The sequence below is a fragment of the Gavia stellata genome, chromosome 18, assembly GCF_030936135.1.
Source record: "Gavia stellata isolate bGavSte3 chromosome 18, bGavSte3.hap2, whole genome shotgun sequence".
Lineage (NCBI taxonomy): Eukaryota > Metazoa > Chordata > Aves > Gaviiformes > Gaviidae > Gavia > Gavia stellata.
The window spans coordinates 16,845,719-16,861,636 of NC_082611.1; the positions used below are offsets into that span (position 1 = coordinate 16,845,719).

General features: G+C 54.3%; 2 protein-coding genes across 3 annotated transcripts; one reads left to right on the forward strand and one right to left on the reverse strand.

The window, feature by feature from the left end:
* Positions 1-618: 618 nt before the first annotated feature.
* LOC104253579 (deoxyribonuclease-1-like) lies at positions 619-4,010 on the reverse strand. The gene is made up of 8 exons (XM_059826368.1): positions 3,864-4,010; positions 3,060-3,148; positions 2,809-2,892; positions 2,554-2,669; positions 1,582-1,694; positions 1,120-1,277; positions 945-1,041; positions 619-672 (listed from the first exon to the last, which is right to left on the reverse strand). The coding sequence occupies exons 1-8, from the start codon at positions 4,008-4,010 to the stop codon at positions 619-621; spliced, it is 858 nt and encodes a 285-aa protein (XP_059682351.1).
* Positions 4,011-6,698: 2,688 nt separating this feature from the next.
* INTS15 (integrator complex subunit 15) lies at positions 6,699-14,467 on the forward strand. Of its 2 annotated transcripts, XM_059826478.1 has the most exons (8): positions 6,699-6,890; position 6,954; positions 7,940-8,103; positions 9,380-9,545; positions 11,399-11,459; positions 11,694-11,926; positions 13,383-13,422; positions 14,028-14,467. In XM_059826478.1, the coding sequence occupies exons 1-8, from the start codon at positions 6,699-6,701 to the stop codon at positions 14,233-14,235; spliced, it is 1,065 nt and encodes a 354-aa protein (XP_059682461.1). In that variant the 3' UTR covers positions 14,236-14,467. The 2 variants fall into 2 exon arrangements, with proteins under 2 accessions (XP_059682461.1, XP_059682460.1); XM_059826477.1 differs by lacking the exon at position 6,954 and having other exon boundaries at positions 7,882-8,103; positions 11,399-11,926.
* The last annotated feature ends 1,451 nt before the right edge of the window (positions 14,468-15,918 follow it).

Consider the following 15,918-nt stretch of genomic DNA (forward strand, 5'->3'; position numbering starts at 1 on the left):
GTCCGGTGTCCCCCGGCACCATGATGGTACCGAAACCCCCCCTGGGAGGCACCGAACCCCCTGGGAACTGACTCACATCCTCTGCCTCCCCCCACCCTCACCGTCAGCGCCCCGTCAGCTGTCCCGCAGCCAGGCAGGCTCCAGCAAGGTGCAGCCCCCAAAGTGGTGGAAGAGCATCCTGCGACCCAGCAAGGGGGCCAAATCCTGCCCGGAGCCTCCCAGGCATTTCCTGCTTTCCCTGCTTTTGCTGCCGGTGGCTCAGAGGGGAGCAGCGCTTGCTGCCCCACAGGTCCAGGGCTCTTGATGGTGGGAGGGGATCCCCGGCCCTGGGGACCTCCCTGGCTCCAGCCCCGGTGGGGCTGCCCCTGGCAGGGTGACGAGGGGCTCAGGCATGTGGGGCTGCTGGGGGGGCTGCAGGGACCCTCCCTCCAGAGCTCCAGCGCTGGAAAAGGCTCAATTTTTAATGGAAGAGGAGAGCATCCCACTCCCACAAGACCCCCAAAAAGCAGCTCCTTGCAGAGATGGCAGCAGCTTCGCTGGCACTGATGGTGTGTGGACCCCATGAGGGACGCAGGTGCATGCCGGGGTGTCCCGGTAGCCACTGGCACGGGGATGGACTCAGCGGGCTTTCAGGGTCACCTCCACCGGGAAATGGTCGCTGACAGCCAAAGCCTGGGTGCAGGGGGAAAGCAGAGAGGTGGCTGAGCTCGTCTGGACCTGCCACCACTGTTGTGGCTGGCTGGGACCCAAACGCTCCGCTCCGACCCCAAAATTTAGACCAGACCCTGAAATGCTCAGGCTGGGGGGTTGCATTGGGATAGGGGTTGGAGCTGAGCCACCCACGGGGGCACCCTGGGGAACAGGGAGCCCACTCGCACTCCTAGGAGGCGTGGTGGGTTGGATCCCGGTGCAGGTGGGCTCGCGTGCCCCGTCCCCTCACTCACATCCTTGCTCTGCAGGTGGAAAGTCGCCTGGAAGTTGTTGACGGTGGCCGAGCCAGACTTGATGCCTTTGCGCAGCGCGGTGCCGCAGGCGACGATGCTGCCGGGACATCATGGGGGTGGTAGCGTCTGACGGTTCCCCCTGCACCAGCCCCCACCCCTCCGCCGCGGCACCCACCGGTCGTAGGCGCAGTCAGTGGTGGCAGCAACGGTGGTGTCGGCGCTGTCAGGGATGAGCCACTCGCAGGCGTTGAGGGAGCGCAGGCGGATGGATGGCCACTGGGCGCTGGTCACGTAGGAGCAGTCGGCGTTGAAGTCGCCCAGGAAGAGGATGTTCTGTGGGGCAGCACATTGTGTCCCTGCCCACGGACCTTATGGGGCACCAAGGGTTCCCTAAAATCTTACGGGGCAGCAAGAACGCCCCCCGGGGCTCCCTAGCACGGGGGGACAAGCCCCCAGTAATGGCAGTGGAGCAACCCAGCAGGTCCATATCCAGACATCGCCGGTGTGGCACCTACTTGGGTACAAAAGGTGTCCGTGGGATATGTCCATCCCAAGACGGCCGCTGGGATGTGCGGTGGCCGTACCCCAGCCCGCCCAGCTGCCCCAGGGAGGAGACGAGCTCCCTGCCGCCGCTTACATTCGTCGCCCACTTGTTGACGACGTCGGTGTAGACGTCGTAGAGCGCGTCGATCTCCTCCGCCGCGCTGCTGGGCTCGGCATGCAAGGGCACCATCACGAACCTCTCCACCTCTGCCAGACAGGCAGCCGTCAGCCCCCAGCTCGGGTGCAGCACCCGGGAAGGGAGTGGGAACCCTGGAGGACCACCCCGGGCCAAGCCCCAGCTACCGGCTGGGAAAAGCTACCAAAGGGAAAGGGTGTGTTGGCTTTTTGTGGTCTGCTTGTCCTCCAGGCTGGAATTTCCAGTGGGGATCTGTGTCCCTCCATGTGTGGTTTGGAGTTTGCTGCTTGTTTCCCATCAGTTCTTCCAAGCCACCGTGTTTTTGGGAAGGAGACAGGGGTGGGAGAGAGATGGGAGAGTGTGTGTGCCCTGGGGAGGTTCTCGGAAGGTGGAGGTGATGGCATGGGGTAGGAGATGGCACAAGGTGGGCAATGGGACATGATGGGAGATGGCACATGATGGGAGATGGCAGGCGATGGGGGATAGTACATGAGGGGAGATAGTACATGATGGGAGATGGCATGTGATGGGAGATGGCACCCAACTGGAGGAAGCAGATGGTGGGATATGGCACAAGATGGGAAGTAGCAGGTGATGGGATGTGGGACATGATGGGAAACAGCTGGAGACGTGAGATAGCACGCAACTGGTGAGAACACGTGGTGGGAGACGACAGGCAATGGCAGATGGTGGGAGATGGCACATGGTGGGAAACAGCAGGCAGTGCCAGCCGTACTGGGCAGGTACCCAGCACGCCATGGCACCCATGGGTGGGAGAAGGCCCCACAGCAGTGAGAGACCCTGGTAGAGCCCCTGAGCTGGGCTCCAGGGTGCAATCCCCCCACCCAGCAGGCACAGCTCTGGGCTCAGCCTTATGCGGAGGGGACCCCATGCCAGGTCTGGGCAGTCCCCAACGCCAGCTCTGCTCACGCGTGGTGGGCGAGGAGAACTTCACAATGAAGGGCTCCCTGCTGAAGGTATCAGTCCCGCAGGGCTCGCAGCCATCGTCGTAGTAGTAGCTTCCCAGCACGGAGACCATGTCCGACCTGAGGGAGGTGAGCAGGGCAGCCCCCAGCACTGCTCCTGCCACAGCCAGGGCCCCCAAAGGTAGCCACCACCCTTCGGGGCCGCTGGGGAGGACAGTGGATGACACAGTGGACACCGGATCCTGGTGGCACCCCTTACCTGTAGATGAAGAGGTATTGCTCCTTGTAGCTGGACCGACCCAGGGGGGTGCTGCTCAAAAAGCTGTACTGATGCGGGGACGCACTAGGAGCGAGATGCAGAAAAGGTGAGAGGAGGCTCCTGGTGCCACCCAGCAGCCAGTGGCCTCTCTCCGACCGAGCCAGAGGTGCCCTGGCACGGCAGAATGCTGGCTGGGATCTGCCACAGCATCCCATTTGCAGGCACCCCTCGCCATGCACCATCAGGATCACCTGTTGAGCTGGTCCACCAGCTTCTTCACAGCGCTCAGGTCGGCATCCCGGACCTCCTGCACCACAGTGATGTCGTACTCCGACAGGATCTGGGGGGGCAAGCTCAGAGCTGCTCGTTCCTGGCCAGGAGCTGCTCGTGGGGGCACCCATGGGTGCCTGAGCTGGGCTGTGAAGGCTCCCAGGCTGGCAATGGGAGGGCAGCAGGGACCCCAGAGCCAGGGAGGGAGCTCCTCTGCTGGTGTCCTCTGGCTTGGAAGAACCCTGGGGCAACACAGTGCCCTCTAACACCCATCTGTCTACCACCCACCATCCCAGCAGCTCCTTGCTGCAGGCTGCTCTGGATGAGGAACCTGGGCGGCACCAAGCATCACCATTCCTTGGTTGGGGACCAGCAAGAGTGGAGATGGCCCAAGGTTGGAGATGGTGATAGGGGGAGAGCAGATGGGTGAATGGATGGAGGCTTGGACAGATGGATGGAGGTGAGGATGGATGGAGTCACGGATGGATGTTGTGGATGAATGGAGGCATAGATGTATGTATGTATGTATGGATGGATGGATGGATGGATGGACGGACAGATAGGTGGGTGAATGAATGGATGGACAGATGGTTGGGTGGATGAATGGAGGCATAGGTGGATGGATGGGGGTGTGTGGACAGGTGGATTGATGGGTGGGCAGATGCACAGATGGACACTTGGATGGATGGATGCCTGCAGAAAGCTGGTGTCTGACTGCCCCGAGCTGGCTGCATCCCAGAGACCAGAGAGTGGCTGGGACTGCTCCTCTCCCCCCCTGCACTCACAGAGACGATGATATCTGCAATAGTCTGGTTGGACATCTTGCTGTCTCCAAATGCCTTGATGTTGAAGGCACTGATCTTCAGTGTGGTGGCCACATGCAGCAGGAGAGCTGCAACCAGCAGCGACAGCACCAGCTTTGAGGCCGCCATCCTGCATGCAAAGGGGCAGGGACAGGCTCAGCCCCCCTGGCTGGGAGGGGGATTTGGCACAGAAGATGGGGGTAACCAGGGTATTCCCACTGGCCATACTGGTTTCACTGGGAGGCATCTGTTTTCCAGTGAACCACCAGGACCCAGGAATGGTGCACCCCTGTCCAGCCATCTGGCTCCTGCCTCACACGGGGCCTCTTCCTGCTTGTCCCTCCTGGAGGGAGGCCAGACCTCCCGTGAGGCCGGAGCAGATAATTCACTGGCAAAGGAGAAAATGCCATTTCATGGTGACGTGGAGTAGTTGCTTCCTCATTCACCATGCTCAGCCCAGACACCTCTCCTGGCCTGGGATGGGTGGCAGCAGCTGCAGACACCAAGGTCCCTTGGCTTGTGCCTCTCCCACCCCTCCCCGGGTCTGCGCCGGAGACCCAAAAGACCCTACAGCAGCCGTGCTGGGATAGAGCAAGGGATGGGGACCCCCCCCCCCCCCCCCGACACCCTTCCCTACCTCCTTTCCTGCCTGGAGCAGCCTCACCTGGGGTATCGTGCCCCCCCTGCCCCCCAGCACTGCCCCTGCCCCATCCTCACCCAGGCTGGAGTCCCCTGGCACCCCCCACCGAGGCAGCGTGGCAGCTCCCATCCACGGGGAAAGGCATTTGGGAAGTATTTCCCGTGGCGCTCAGCTCCCTGGGGTAATATTTCACCAGCGGATGGGATCCGAGCCCTGCCCAAGCCCAAGCGCTCCAAGCGTCCGGCCCCGCGAGGAGCCCCTAGAAGATGGGCTGAGAGGACCGGCAAACACCCCAGCTTTTGGCACACCTGAATCCTGACCTGGGGAAGGGCTTGCTGCCCCTGGGCTCGCTGCCCCTGGGCTCGCTTCTTCTTCTGGGGCAGCTGCTCCAGTTAAATTCTCACCTTTCCCCACTTGCATCCTCCCTACGGCTGCAAATGCTACCATCTGTAACGCCGCAGTCCCTCCAGTTGGTAACGTGGCGATTTGGTAACGCCACGATTTGGTAATGTTACGATGTGGTCACGCCACAAATTGCCTAAAGCCCCGCGAGTCCTCCCCGCTCCCGGCGGATGCAGCAGCCTCTGCAGCCTCCCAGGCAGAGGCACCTATAGAGGACCATATCCATCCCGGGCGATGCTCATGAGCTGTGCCCAGGCTTAGCCCCGGCAGAGCGTCTCGGCAAAATTAAGCCTAGCTGGAGAAGGCGACTTTGGAGAGGGGAGCTCCTGAGGCGCCGGAGGAGAGGGGAGCAGGACATACCTTTGGTGTCGTCCAAGGTCTCTGGAAGGGGAAGGAGCCGCACTTGCATTTATGGGGAGGGACATGCTCACCTTGCCAAGTGGTCACCCAGCCAAGGAGCATGTGAGGCCGCAGGCTCCATATGGCATTTTTCACGGAAATAAAGGTCTAGTTAGCGAAAAAAACAATCCTTTCAACCAGTGCCAACACCTCCCAGCACAGGTAAGGCTGGGAATGTGCCTAAATCGATAAAAACGCTGACAAGAGATCTGTGAGGTGTAAGTGAATCCCAGAGACCACTCATGGGGAACGGCAGCTCCCCAGTACGGGGCATGGGCAGCTCTCACTCATCACCAGCTACAATTTTTCTTAAAAAGCGTTTATTTTACCAACCCCAACTGTTCCCATCCGGCACCCCACATTTCCAACACGCTGGTTTCAGGTGAGTGTGCCAGGGCCAGCGGGTTGAGCTGAGCACCGGCGTGGCCCCACCAGCTTTGGTCTTTGGCTGTGGAGCTGAGCCAGGAGTCCCAAGAAAAAACGGGAGGTCACCCAGGACAGGCCCCGTCCCCAAAGGGGCCTGTGCAGTGCTGGGGGGTGGCAGCCCCCCACCCCGCATGCTCCCACAGCTCGCCCCAGCCCTGCCCCAGTGGCCTTGGCTGGTGTCCCTGTGCTCCCCGGCCTTCCAAGGCAGCTGCCGTGTTTCCCAAGAGAACCGTGCTGGAGGGGGGGCTGTGGGGGCCCTGCCAGCCCCCCGGAGCCAAGCACACCCCAGAGTGGGGCCAGGAGCTGCACCCGCTCCCCACAGCGGGATCAGTGCTGGGCCTAGACCCCCTCGGCAGGGCTGCGGCTCCCCGGGCCAGCCCCAGGGCCAGGCCCCCCCCCGGGCCAAGATCCCCTCAGGGCCAGGCCCCCCCCCGGGCCAAGATCCTCTCAGGGCCAGGCCCCCCCGTGGGCCAAGACCCCCCCCCAAAGGCCAGCCCCAGGGCCAGGCTTTTCCCGGGCCAAGACCCCCCCCCGGGCCAAGATCCCCTCAGGGCTGGACCCCCCCCGGGCCAAGACCCCCCCAAGGGCCAGCCCCAGGGCCAGGCTTTCCCCGGGCCAAGACCCCCCCAAGGCCAAGATCCCCTCAGGGCCAGTTCCCCCTGCCCCGGGCCAAGACCCTCCCCCCCCCCCCGCTCAGCCCCAGGGCTCAGCGCCCGCCCCGCTGCAGCTCGTCCCCTGCTGTTGCGGGCGGGGCCGCCAGGGGGCGCTGCCGGCGGCGGGCGCGCGTGGCCCCTTTTTGTCCGGCGCGGGCTGCCGTAGCGCCCGTCCGCTCTGCGCCTCCGCCGCTGTGGGAGGCCGCGCCGCGCCGAGCGGGGCCGGGCTGGGCCGGAGGGGCGGCGGGACACGGGGAGGAGGGGAAGAGGGGGTCCGCTCTCGGTGGGGTCGGAGCCATGAGCGACATCCGGCACTCGCTGCTGCGGCGGGACGCGCTGAGCGCCGCCAAGGAGGTGCTGTACCACCTGGATATCTACTTCAGCAGCCAGCTGCAGAGCGCCCCGCTGCCCCTCGTCGACAAGGGCCCCGCCGAGCTCCTGGAGGAGTTCCTCTTCCAGGTCCCCAAGGAGCGCGGCGCTCCGCCCAAGGTGGGCCCCCACCGCGGGGCGGGTGGGGGGCGAGGCCTGGCGGGCTGCTGAGAGACCGGGCAGGGTCCCCGAGGGGGCTGCAGCAGGCCGCGGCCCCGGGGAAGCGTGGTGGGCCCTGGGGGCTGACGGCCTAAGGCCAGGCAGCACCCTGGGAGGCCGGACATAGTCCCAGGGAGGGGCCACGGAGGCCGAGGCCCCAAGAGCTCGGGACAGGATGCCCTGGGGCCTGCTGGTGGAGGTCGAGGCGTTAGGAGAGCAGGACGAGGTCCCTGGGGCGGGGGCTGTTGCTGGAGACCGAGGCCCCAAGAGGACAGGATGGGGTCCCTGGGGTGCTGGTGACTGAGGGTTTTTTTGGTGGGGAGGGGTCTGGCTGGTGAGGCCCCCATGCACTGGCCAGGACTCTAGAAGACCAGACAGGGTGCTGGGGAGGTGTTGTGGGGCCCAGAGCCCCTGGGGACTGCCCACAGCCTCATAGTGCTGTGGCTGGGCCATCCCAAGGTTTTTAGATGGTAGACATGGGCTGGAGCTGAGGTGGGGAACTCCCAGAGAGCGGCAACCAGAAACCACAGCTGCAGGTGAATGTCGGGGGATGTGGGCCTGGGGCCCAGTGGGCTGCGGGGCCCAGCCATGACCCCCACCCCAGGACTGCCCGTTAGTTCTGTTAGTGTTGTTTTTTGGAGAGGGAGGAAATATTTTTCACCCCAGTATTGCTATCGGTTTCATTTCTCAGTTCGTGGGCAGCGCTTGCTGATACAGCAAGCATCAGCCTTGGGTATCCAGGTATTCAAATACAACCTAGAGCTTTTCCGTGTAAGTAGGTAAATGCAGCGGTGGTTCAGGAAGCTTGAATATGTGTGCTGTACATAAAGACTGAGTTTCTAACACCTGAGGGAAGCTCTCAGCCTTTATTGTTCCTGTCTTTCACCAAAGCAGCTCTCCGTTTTTCAAGTGCCCCAGTATATTTTGCAGCTTTGCTTTTGTTTTCTTTCAGAGATTGAATTCACTTCAGGAACTTCAGCTCCTTGAGATCATGTGCAATTATTTCCAAGAGCAGACCAAGGATTCGGTCCGACAGATCATTTTCTCATCTCTCTTCAGCCCTCAAGGAAACAAAGCGGATGACAGCAGGATGGCTTTACTAGGAAAGCTGGTTTCTATGGCAGTGGCTGTGTGCAGGGTTCCTGTTCTGGAGTGTGCTGCCTTCTGGCTGCAGGTACAGCTTCTGTGCAGGCAGGGCAGTCTCAGGAAAGGAGCGAGGGAAGGGAGTGTGCCACGGTGGGTGTGGGTGAACTGAGGCAGAGTGTCACCTAACAGTCAGTGACAGCTGGTTGCCATCAGCTGCTCTTCTGTGGCAGTTTAAGCTGATGTAAGAATGGTCTGCTGCAGCTGCGCTTACCCCATGTCTGTGCTTGCATCCATTCCTTTGCTCTGGCATAAAGGTAGAGCTTTTGCCAATCCATTTATGTGCTGTACTGGCAGAAGAAAATTTGGGGTTTTTTACTGTCGATGAAAATTTTACTGATTTTTCCACCCCCCTGCAGCATGTTGGAAGGGATTAGTAGAGGGTTTGACTGACACAGGGAACAAAATGAGGGCACTTTGTGGTCACATTGCCCAAAGAGGATGACTCTGGAGTTTGGGAAACAAATTGTCCCTCATGTGCAATTTCGGGCACGGCAGAAGAGGCAAACCTCTCTCTTGAGATTTTAGCACAAAATAACCGTGTCTGGTATTTATATCCATGAATGCAGTTATGTCAGGGATCTCCTATACCTCCTCCTTTCCCATTGAGATTCCACACTGTAGACCTTGGGAAGTGCATCTTTGTTCCCGCTGCCTTTGCGGGATGTGCAGAAGCCATCTGCTTTACAGAAGGGGAAGAGCAGAAGGACTGTGCTGGAAGAAGGGTGGTGGCAGGCAGATCAGTACAGTTTCTGTGGGGTCCCTCTTTTCCCATCTGGTGAGCCTTGGTAGGGGAGGAGAGCATGCAACCTGGATAGCAGAAGAAGGTGTTTTTTGCAGGTTGCAGCTCTGAAGTGACATGAAGATTGCACAGAAGTTTTCCACATTAAAAATGTCAGGTGTAACTGATGGATTACTGAACTAATTGTTCTGGTACTAAACTAGTTAAACTACAGAATTATGTTGCTGAAGTAGTAAAAAAATCTCTGTCTATGTCAAAATATTGATGTAAAAGGCTTTAATTTTAAATTAGAGATATTGTAAACACAAAATATCACCATCTTTTTTAATGTTGTGAAATGGTAATTTTATTTCTGTCTGAGTGAATCTTTGATGTGCAGAGAGAGAGAGAGAAAGTGCGCTTTAATTCTGGGAAAGTGGAAACACAAATGTTGAAACAGCGAAGCGGCTGGGTGAGGCAGGCAGGCAGAGTGTTTGGGCAACATAAACTGTCAAGTTAGCTCTGTAGAACTTCCTGTGATTGGGTTTAATCTGCTTTTCCTTGCGTGGTGTCCCGACCCCTGCAGCGAACCCCTGCTGTCTACTGTGTGAGGCTAGCCCGAGCCTTGGTCGATGACTACTGCAATTTGGTGCCAGGGTCCATCCAGACGCTGAAGCAGATATTCAGTGCCAGTCCTCGCTTCTGCTGCCAGTTCATTACATCCGTCACAGCACTCTACGACCTCTCTTCAGGTAAGCGTTTCCAAGCTGTGTCTTTCGAAGTAAGAGGTGCAGAACAATGCAACACAAATTAACTGTTGCAAGCAAATGAACTGCTGAAATTCTAAAGATGCTTGTTACCATGTAATTATTGCCAGAAGCAGCTCAGGGGTGTGGCTGTTGCATCATCTGTCACTGGGGTGAGAATAAAAATAACCGTGCAGTGGCCGAAGGGAGAGTCTTTGCTGGAGAAGCAGCCAGGTAACACCTGACACAAAGGGCAGCCTTCTGCACAGAGGGCAAAGGACACGGGGACCTTATTGATTGAGCAGCTCTAGGCGTGAAAGCTGATCTGCCTGGGCTGGGCAGTTTGGCCTATTGTGTGTCATCTACGTAGCATATAGGCTCTGTCAGTCCAGTTCCTTCCAAAAAAGGGGTAAAATGCAAATTCTAAATGTTTGCAAGCTGGAGCAGGATTTCTGTTGAGGTGTGACAAGAAATCCAATCAACAGTGTACCTCCAATGCGCTCTTTAACTGCATGTGTGACCAGCTAGTGATACAACCTGTCTCAGGTGGTTGTTGCTCAGACACTAGAAACGTGTGGGCGTCTAAAATAAGACTGGTTTACCTTTACTCAGCGAGAGAGACAGAGAGCTTGTGGTAGACTAGGGAACAACCATACACTAAATACCATCATCTCAATCATCCAAAAAAGCAAATACTGTTTGTTATTGATAAAGGAAATGTTTTGCATAGTCTTCTCCAGATAAACAGCTTGGCATTAGTGAGAGAGAGGTGCAGGCTTAGACTTTTTCTTTTTAAAAAGTATTTGGCAGAGCTCATAGCATATTATTCCTCAGTATTTTATATCTGTTTTGTGCAACCACTCAGAAGTTCATCCAACTAATTAAAAGACATGTCAGAAAAGAAATAACATGAGTTATAGGAAGTAACTTTTTTAACTCCTTAGTTTATTTGAGATGTTATTGGTGACGCAAGAAAAGGAAGCTTGCTCTTCAAAGAGTGAGCTGTAACTGGGCAGTCTCCACCATGTCTTGAGGACAGGAGTCGATCACATGAACAGCAGTATCTGTGATACTTGGAGGTCTTAGAAAAACTAAAAACTGGAAAATACCGATTCTGTATCCAGTGCATGTTAGTAATTCTGTAGTCCAGATGATTTGTCCTGTAAGTCATTTCACGTACAAAAGACCTGACTAGACAGTTCTGTGCTGAGCCCTTTGTTGACACTGTACACAACTCGCAACGAAAGTACGTCACTGAATCCAGTAGCCTGCCCCTGTGACGGAATGATGCACAATTACTGTGAAGTCAATGTTTCTCTTGTCTGTAGTCAAGCTGCAGTTCATGACCACCTTTCACTCCTTACTTGAAGCTTTACAGAATCTTATAATCCTTTACCTGTCATGTGATTGTGTTGTTGCGTTAAGTTTTTCCATAAGACACGCTTGTTTAGGTAAGTCTTAAAGGAAATTAGTTGAATGATTGGGGTGAGGAGAAAGAAGTGCCAACAATTTTTTCCTATTCCCTTGCCCATTGTACTTCCTGTGGCAAGGGATAAATGGAGACTGAGTTTAGAGAAAAAGTGAGTAGGTGATGGGTGGGAGAGAAGAAAATGACAAAAGAAGCTTTCCTGGGGAAGGGGATAAATGTTGGCATTTGGTGGTGTCTCCAGAATAGGTGGAGAAGGTGAGGTTGACAGGAACATGGTTGTGTCATCCCTGGGACAAACAAGCATCTACCTTTGGTGTCTTGAAAGAAACAGCAGAGGTGGGGAGGTTCTGAAATTGTAATTGTGACAGTGCGGGAAGGGTGTGTGAGAGATTAATTAGAGCTTACCCAACAATAACTTGCCTATCTTCAGATGACCTCATCCCTCCTTCGGATCTGCTTGAGTTGATTGTTTCCTGGATCTTTGAAGACCCCCGCTTGATCCTCATCACCTTTCTAAACACTCCTATTGCAGCCAACCTGCCAATAGGGTTTTTAGAGCTCACCCCGCTGACTGGACTGATCCGTTGGTGCGTGAAGGCCCCCTTGGCTTATAAAAGGAAGAAGAAAGCCTCTCTCTCAAATGGACATCCCCCCAGCAAAATTGCCAAGGACTCGACTTCAGGAGAAGACAGAGATTGCCATCAGCTGTATTCAAAACTGCATCTAAGTGTCCTGCAGGTTCTTATGATGCTTCAGGGGCATTTAACGGAGAAGAACCTTTATGGGCGCCTGGGGCTAGTACCCTTTGACCATGTGGTTCCGCTTGTTGAGGAAATTAACAGACTATCCGATGAACTCAATCCTCTCAATGCATCCAAAGAGATTGAACTGGCTCTAGACAGACTGGCTCAGGCTTTGCAAGTGGCCATGGCATCAGGAGCACTCCTATGCACTAGAGGTAAGTTGTCAGTGGGACTGGCAGAGACCCTGGCATGGGATTCTTTTCCTCCAGTGTAGATGTTGTAAGAGGGAGTTTTGGGATGGGGAGAGTAAAGATCAACATGTTCACAGCAGAAGTAGTAGTTTGCTGCTCTTAGGAAGCAATAGTGCAGGAAATAGTTCAGGAAAAATAACTGGATGGAGAGTAAGAAAAGAGAGATCATTGATGCAGGTGACTGGTGCGTTGCTTTGCAGGGCTGAAGAATTGATCTTCTACTTTGCAGTGTGCACAAGGGGGTTATATCTGGGTGTCTGGCACGGGGACAAATTTGACCCCCTCAGAATTGCTTGGAGCTATTTAAAAAGCATTGTTTAATTGTTCTTCAATTTGACTTCTCTGTGTTTGCCTGCTGAAAGAGAGACCATGAAGCAGGTGAACCATGTGGGTGGGCGTGCTAGACAAGGAATTTGAAAAGCAAACAAAAACTGTTCGTGTGGGACTTCTGGGCCTTCAGTTCTCCTGTAATGAGACCCCTCTGCCTGAGCAGGTGCTTTTGCCCTGGCTGAACCAGTGCTGCTGGTCAAATCTCAACGTTCTTCTTTCTAATCTTTCATGAAGTAGCTCTGGATGTAATAAGAACAGGCAGAAGAGTGGAGTTTTTTGAGTTGATGGCTTATTTTGGCTGTGTTTTTTTTTCATAGCTGTTCACCTAGTACATCCTGAGCACTTGCTCTTACTGTGGAAGTGGAAGGCAGTTCGGTATAAGTAGCTGCTGAAATGTCAGTTATTTCAGTGTTTTGGGGGTGTGTTTATCTACAAAGGCAGGAGTTTGTTCTCAAGCTGCTCCTGAAAGGACTCCAGCAACAGGATATGTTATTAAATACCTGGCTATTCTGCTTTAGCAGAAGTTTGGAGATGGTAAAAAAAGGTGTGATTTCTAGTTGATAGACCTCACCAAAAAAAAAAAAAAAAAACAAAAACCAAAACCAAACCAACCCTTTTTTTACACTAGCACTGTTTAAAAAAAAAAACCCAAACCAATACAAAACGGGTATTGGGTAAGCTTTCCCTTGCTTTGACCTGATGCCTTTCTCATCATAAATGCCATATTCAGTGGGCAAAGTCATACCTTCTATTTCCTATGTCTTAGTTACTTCTTGATAGTATATTGGTGCTGCAAATTCTATACTAAGGCTTGGTCTGCGTTGAAATGAAGCTGCATTTCCCATATGGCAGCATAGGTTAAATGTCGAACATACAATAAAGTGTCTCGCATGGAAAGCTGAGGTAATGACTGGTGAGATGGAGAAACATTTTCTCTCCTATGGAAGTTTTTGGCCTGAGAGTGGGATTCTGGATCTGTTGGTGACTGGAGCTTTTTCAGTAATCTGACCTTCCTATAAAGGAAAGCGCAGAGGAAAATTGCCCTAACTTTTGCTTTACCCTTATTGTTCTGTCTTCTGTCCTCTTTCAGATGACTTGAGAACTGTGTGCTCCAGGCTACCGCATAACAAGTAAGAGACCTTTCTAGAGCTGTGTTGGTTTTGATGCATATTCCAAGACACGCACTTGAGGGCTGTTGAGACAAAATCTCCTCTAAAAATTTGTGTTTACTTTCTGGAAGTCAGCTTTTATTCACACACAGTTTAGTGTGAGGATAAAGGTGATAGACAGTGCTGGCTACTTCTTCCCTTGCAAGCTGGACTCGTGACTGATGGAGACTTCAGTGACTCCCCCCGTATAGATGATCTTGCCCAGCCTGTGTTAGAACAAACGCACAGAAAGGGAAAATGAAATTACAGTGTGGAACCTGCCCCAGAGTTATCCCGTCCCCAGCTCCCCGCTTGTTTTACTTGACCCTAAGCTTAGCTGCTCTTTGCTTCTTGACTCCTTGCAAAGAGCAACCAAGTTTTTAAAAAAAAGAAAAGGGAAAGAGGGAAAGAAAAAAGTCTTCTGGAAGCTGTAAAGAGCATAATTGAATCACTGTCCTCTTGCCTCTCAGCAGTGCTGTGTGTTATCTGTGAATTGTCCTTAGAGCCAGGCCCTTGTGGGCTGGGGAGAGCCACGACGAAAGCCTTCTCTAAATAATCCTCACACCTGTCTGAATTTCTCTCCACAGCCTGCTCCAGCTGGTGATTTCGGGTCCAGTACAGCAACCGACCCACAGCGCTCTGCCACCAGGATTTTATCCTCATATCCATACTCCTCCTCTGGGCTACCCCGCGCATGCCACGCACCCTGCGCTACCGGCTCACCCGGCGCTCCCGGCTCACCCCGTACAAACATTTATACCAGGAATGACATTCCCATACCGACCTATTCGCTAAAATGCTGAGACTGTAGAGTGTACCCAGTTTCCCTTAGTTTGAGGAAGCCTTGCAGATGAAACCAAATGTCTCGGGAACCACATTTTCCTTTTTGGTGTAAAGCTGAGCAATGCCCGTGTGAGGGATCCGCCCTTCGGCAGTAGAGGAGACAGACGGGTAGGCTGCAGTCGGTTTGGATGCGGAATGCAGATGCTAAGGCAGATCGTAGGGACAAAAGGAGCGGGTGGGAAAAGGCAACAGCAACTCCAGACCTCTGCAGTGTGTGGAAACTTTTTTGACCCACATTGTTTCATATAATCACCAAGGGTATGATATTTCTCAGTCGTGTGTTTTTTTTCAGTAGCCCCAATCTGTTTACAGCACGGTGAGCCCAGCTAGTCTTGCTCTAGGAGGGCCAGAAGCAAAGGCGTGAGATTTTTCAAGCTAGACCACTCCAGCCTGCTCGTTTCTTTGTAAATGTTTGTATCTATAGCTACAGAGTATGTGTACACTGTATATTTTTGGAACACAAATGTTTGTTTCAGAAGCACAAGGTAGAGTAAAGCAGCACTTCCTATTAAAGGAAACAATTTAAGAAGCATAAAATAATTCTGCCGCTTTATCTTTCAAACAGCGATTAGAAGGTCCAACTCGTTAGGCCAGTGCTAGGGAGAGAACAAAACCCCTTCGTGGCTGCGGTAACCTGTCATCCTGCAGGCTCGGGAAATGCCCTCTTTACGCGCCTCGGTCAGTGATTCATGAAACTTTGGGGTGAGATCTGGTGCGTTTAATTAATGCTGGCTGGAAAACCGGCCAGAGGCTGGCTGCGGCGTGCCGGCCAGCGCTGGACCCGGCGCAGGCGGGAGCGTCCCCGGAAGGGCAGCAGAACTTGCTGCTGTTGGCCCTGCAGCCAAACTCGCCGCCTAGCCCCTTTAGTTGAGCTCTTCTCTGTCATCGTGCCGTGATGCTCTGAGCCCGCTCTTTGGGGTGAAAAAGCAAGAAAGAAGAGTCCTTGCTATACGTTAGTGACTTTATTGCAAAGACCTCCACTGTGGTTGTCCTCATCAAAGGAGATGCGGTAGGTGTGTTCCACACGGGCTGCAAAAAACGGACAAATTAGATGGAAGCTGTGAAAATCTGATTTGAATGAAACAGCTGGAAAAGAAACTGTGTTTGCCCTTCTCTGGTAAAGGGAAGGTAAATAATACTATTATAATAATACACTTTAACTTTTGGTCAGGCAGTTGGACTAGGTGATCATTGCAGCTCCCTTCCAATGGAAATACCCTATCTCATCTCACTTTGTAGAGCTTCAACAACAAGGAAAAACCCTTAAAATTTTCTAATTTCAGGATTAGAATCATTATTGGCATTGAGCCCCGGCAGTGTGACCGGTCACCCTGGTGCCCCTTGCAGTGTAGGACTGGGGGGAAACTGCAGGAGAGGTGTGTGACCAACCTGCGTCCTGTTTCCCAAGCGTTTGTGCCCAAGGATGCATCGCTGATTTTAAATTTCCCCTTTAATTAGCAGCTTTGATTTCACCCTCTACTTCCTCGCTGGTCTCTGCTCGGGGCTGCCCACGTGGCCGCAGGGAGCGGGGTTTCCCTTCTGCGCCTGCGCGACGTCCACCGGTCACGTGGCGGGAGACAGCCTATGGGGAGGCGCCTTGTTGCGTGGTGTCCGGGGAAAGGAAGTGTCCGCCGG

Excerpts from the sequence above, each read along its gene's own strand:
- LOC104253579 (XM_059826368.1), bottom strand. The coding sequence starts at position 4,010 with ATGGCGGCCTCAAAGCTGGTGCTGTCGCTGCTGGTTGCAGCTCTCCTG. Across the intron at positions 3,149-3,863 it reads TTGCAGATATCATCGTCTCT|ATCCTGTCGGAGTACGACAT; the intron begins GTGAGTGCAGGG and ends TTGCCCCCCCAG. Across the intron at positions 1,042-1,119 it reads ACTGACTGCGCCTACGACCG|CATCGTCGCCTGCGGCACCG; the intron begins GTGGGTGCCGCG and ends ATGTCCCGGCAG.
- INTS15 (XM_059826477.1), top strand. The coding sequence starts at position 6,699 with ATGAGCGACATCCGGCACTCGCTGCTGCGGCGGGACGCGCTGAGCGCC. Across the intron at positions 8,104-9,379 it reads GTGCTGCCTTCTGGCTGCAG|CGAACCCCTGCTGTCTACTG; the intron begins GTACAGCTTCTG and ends CGACCCCTGCAG. Across the intron at positions 11,927-13,382 it reads AGCACTCCTATGCACTAGAG|ATGACTTGAGAACTGTGTGC; the intron begins GTAAGTTGTCAG and ends GTCCTCTTTCAG.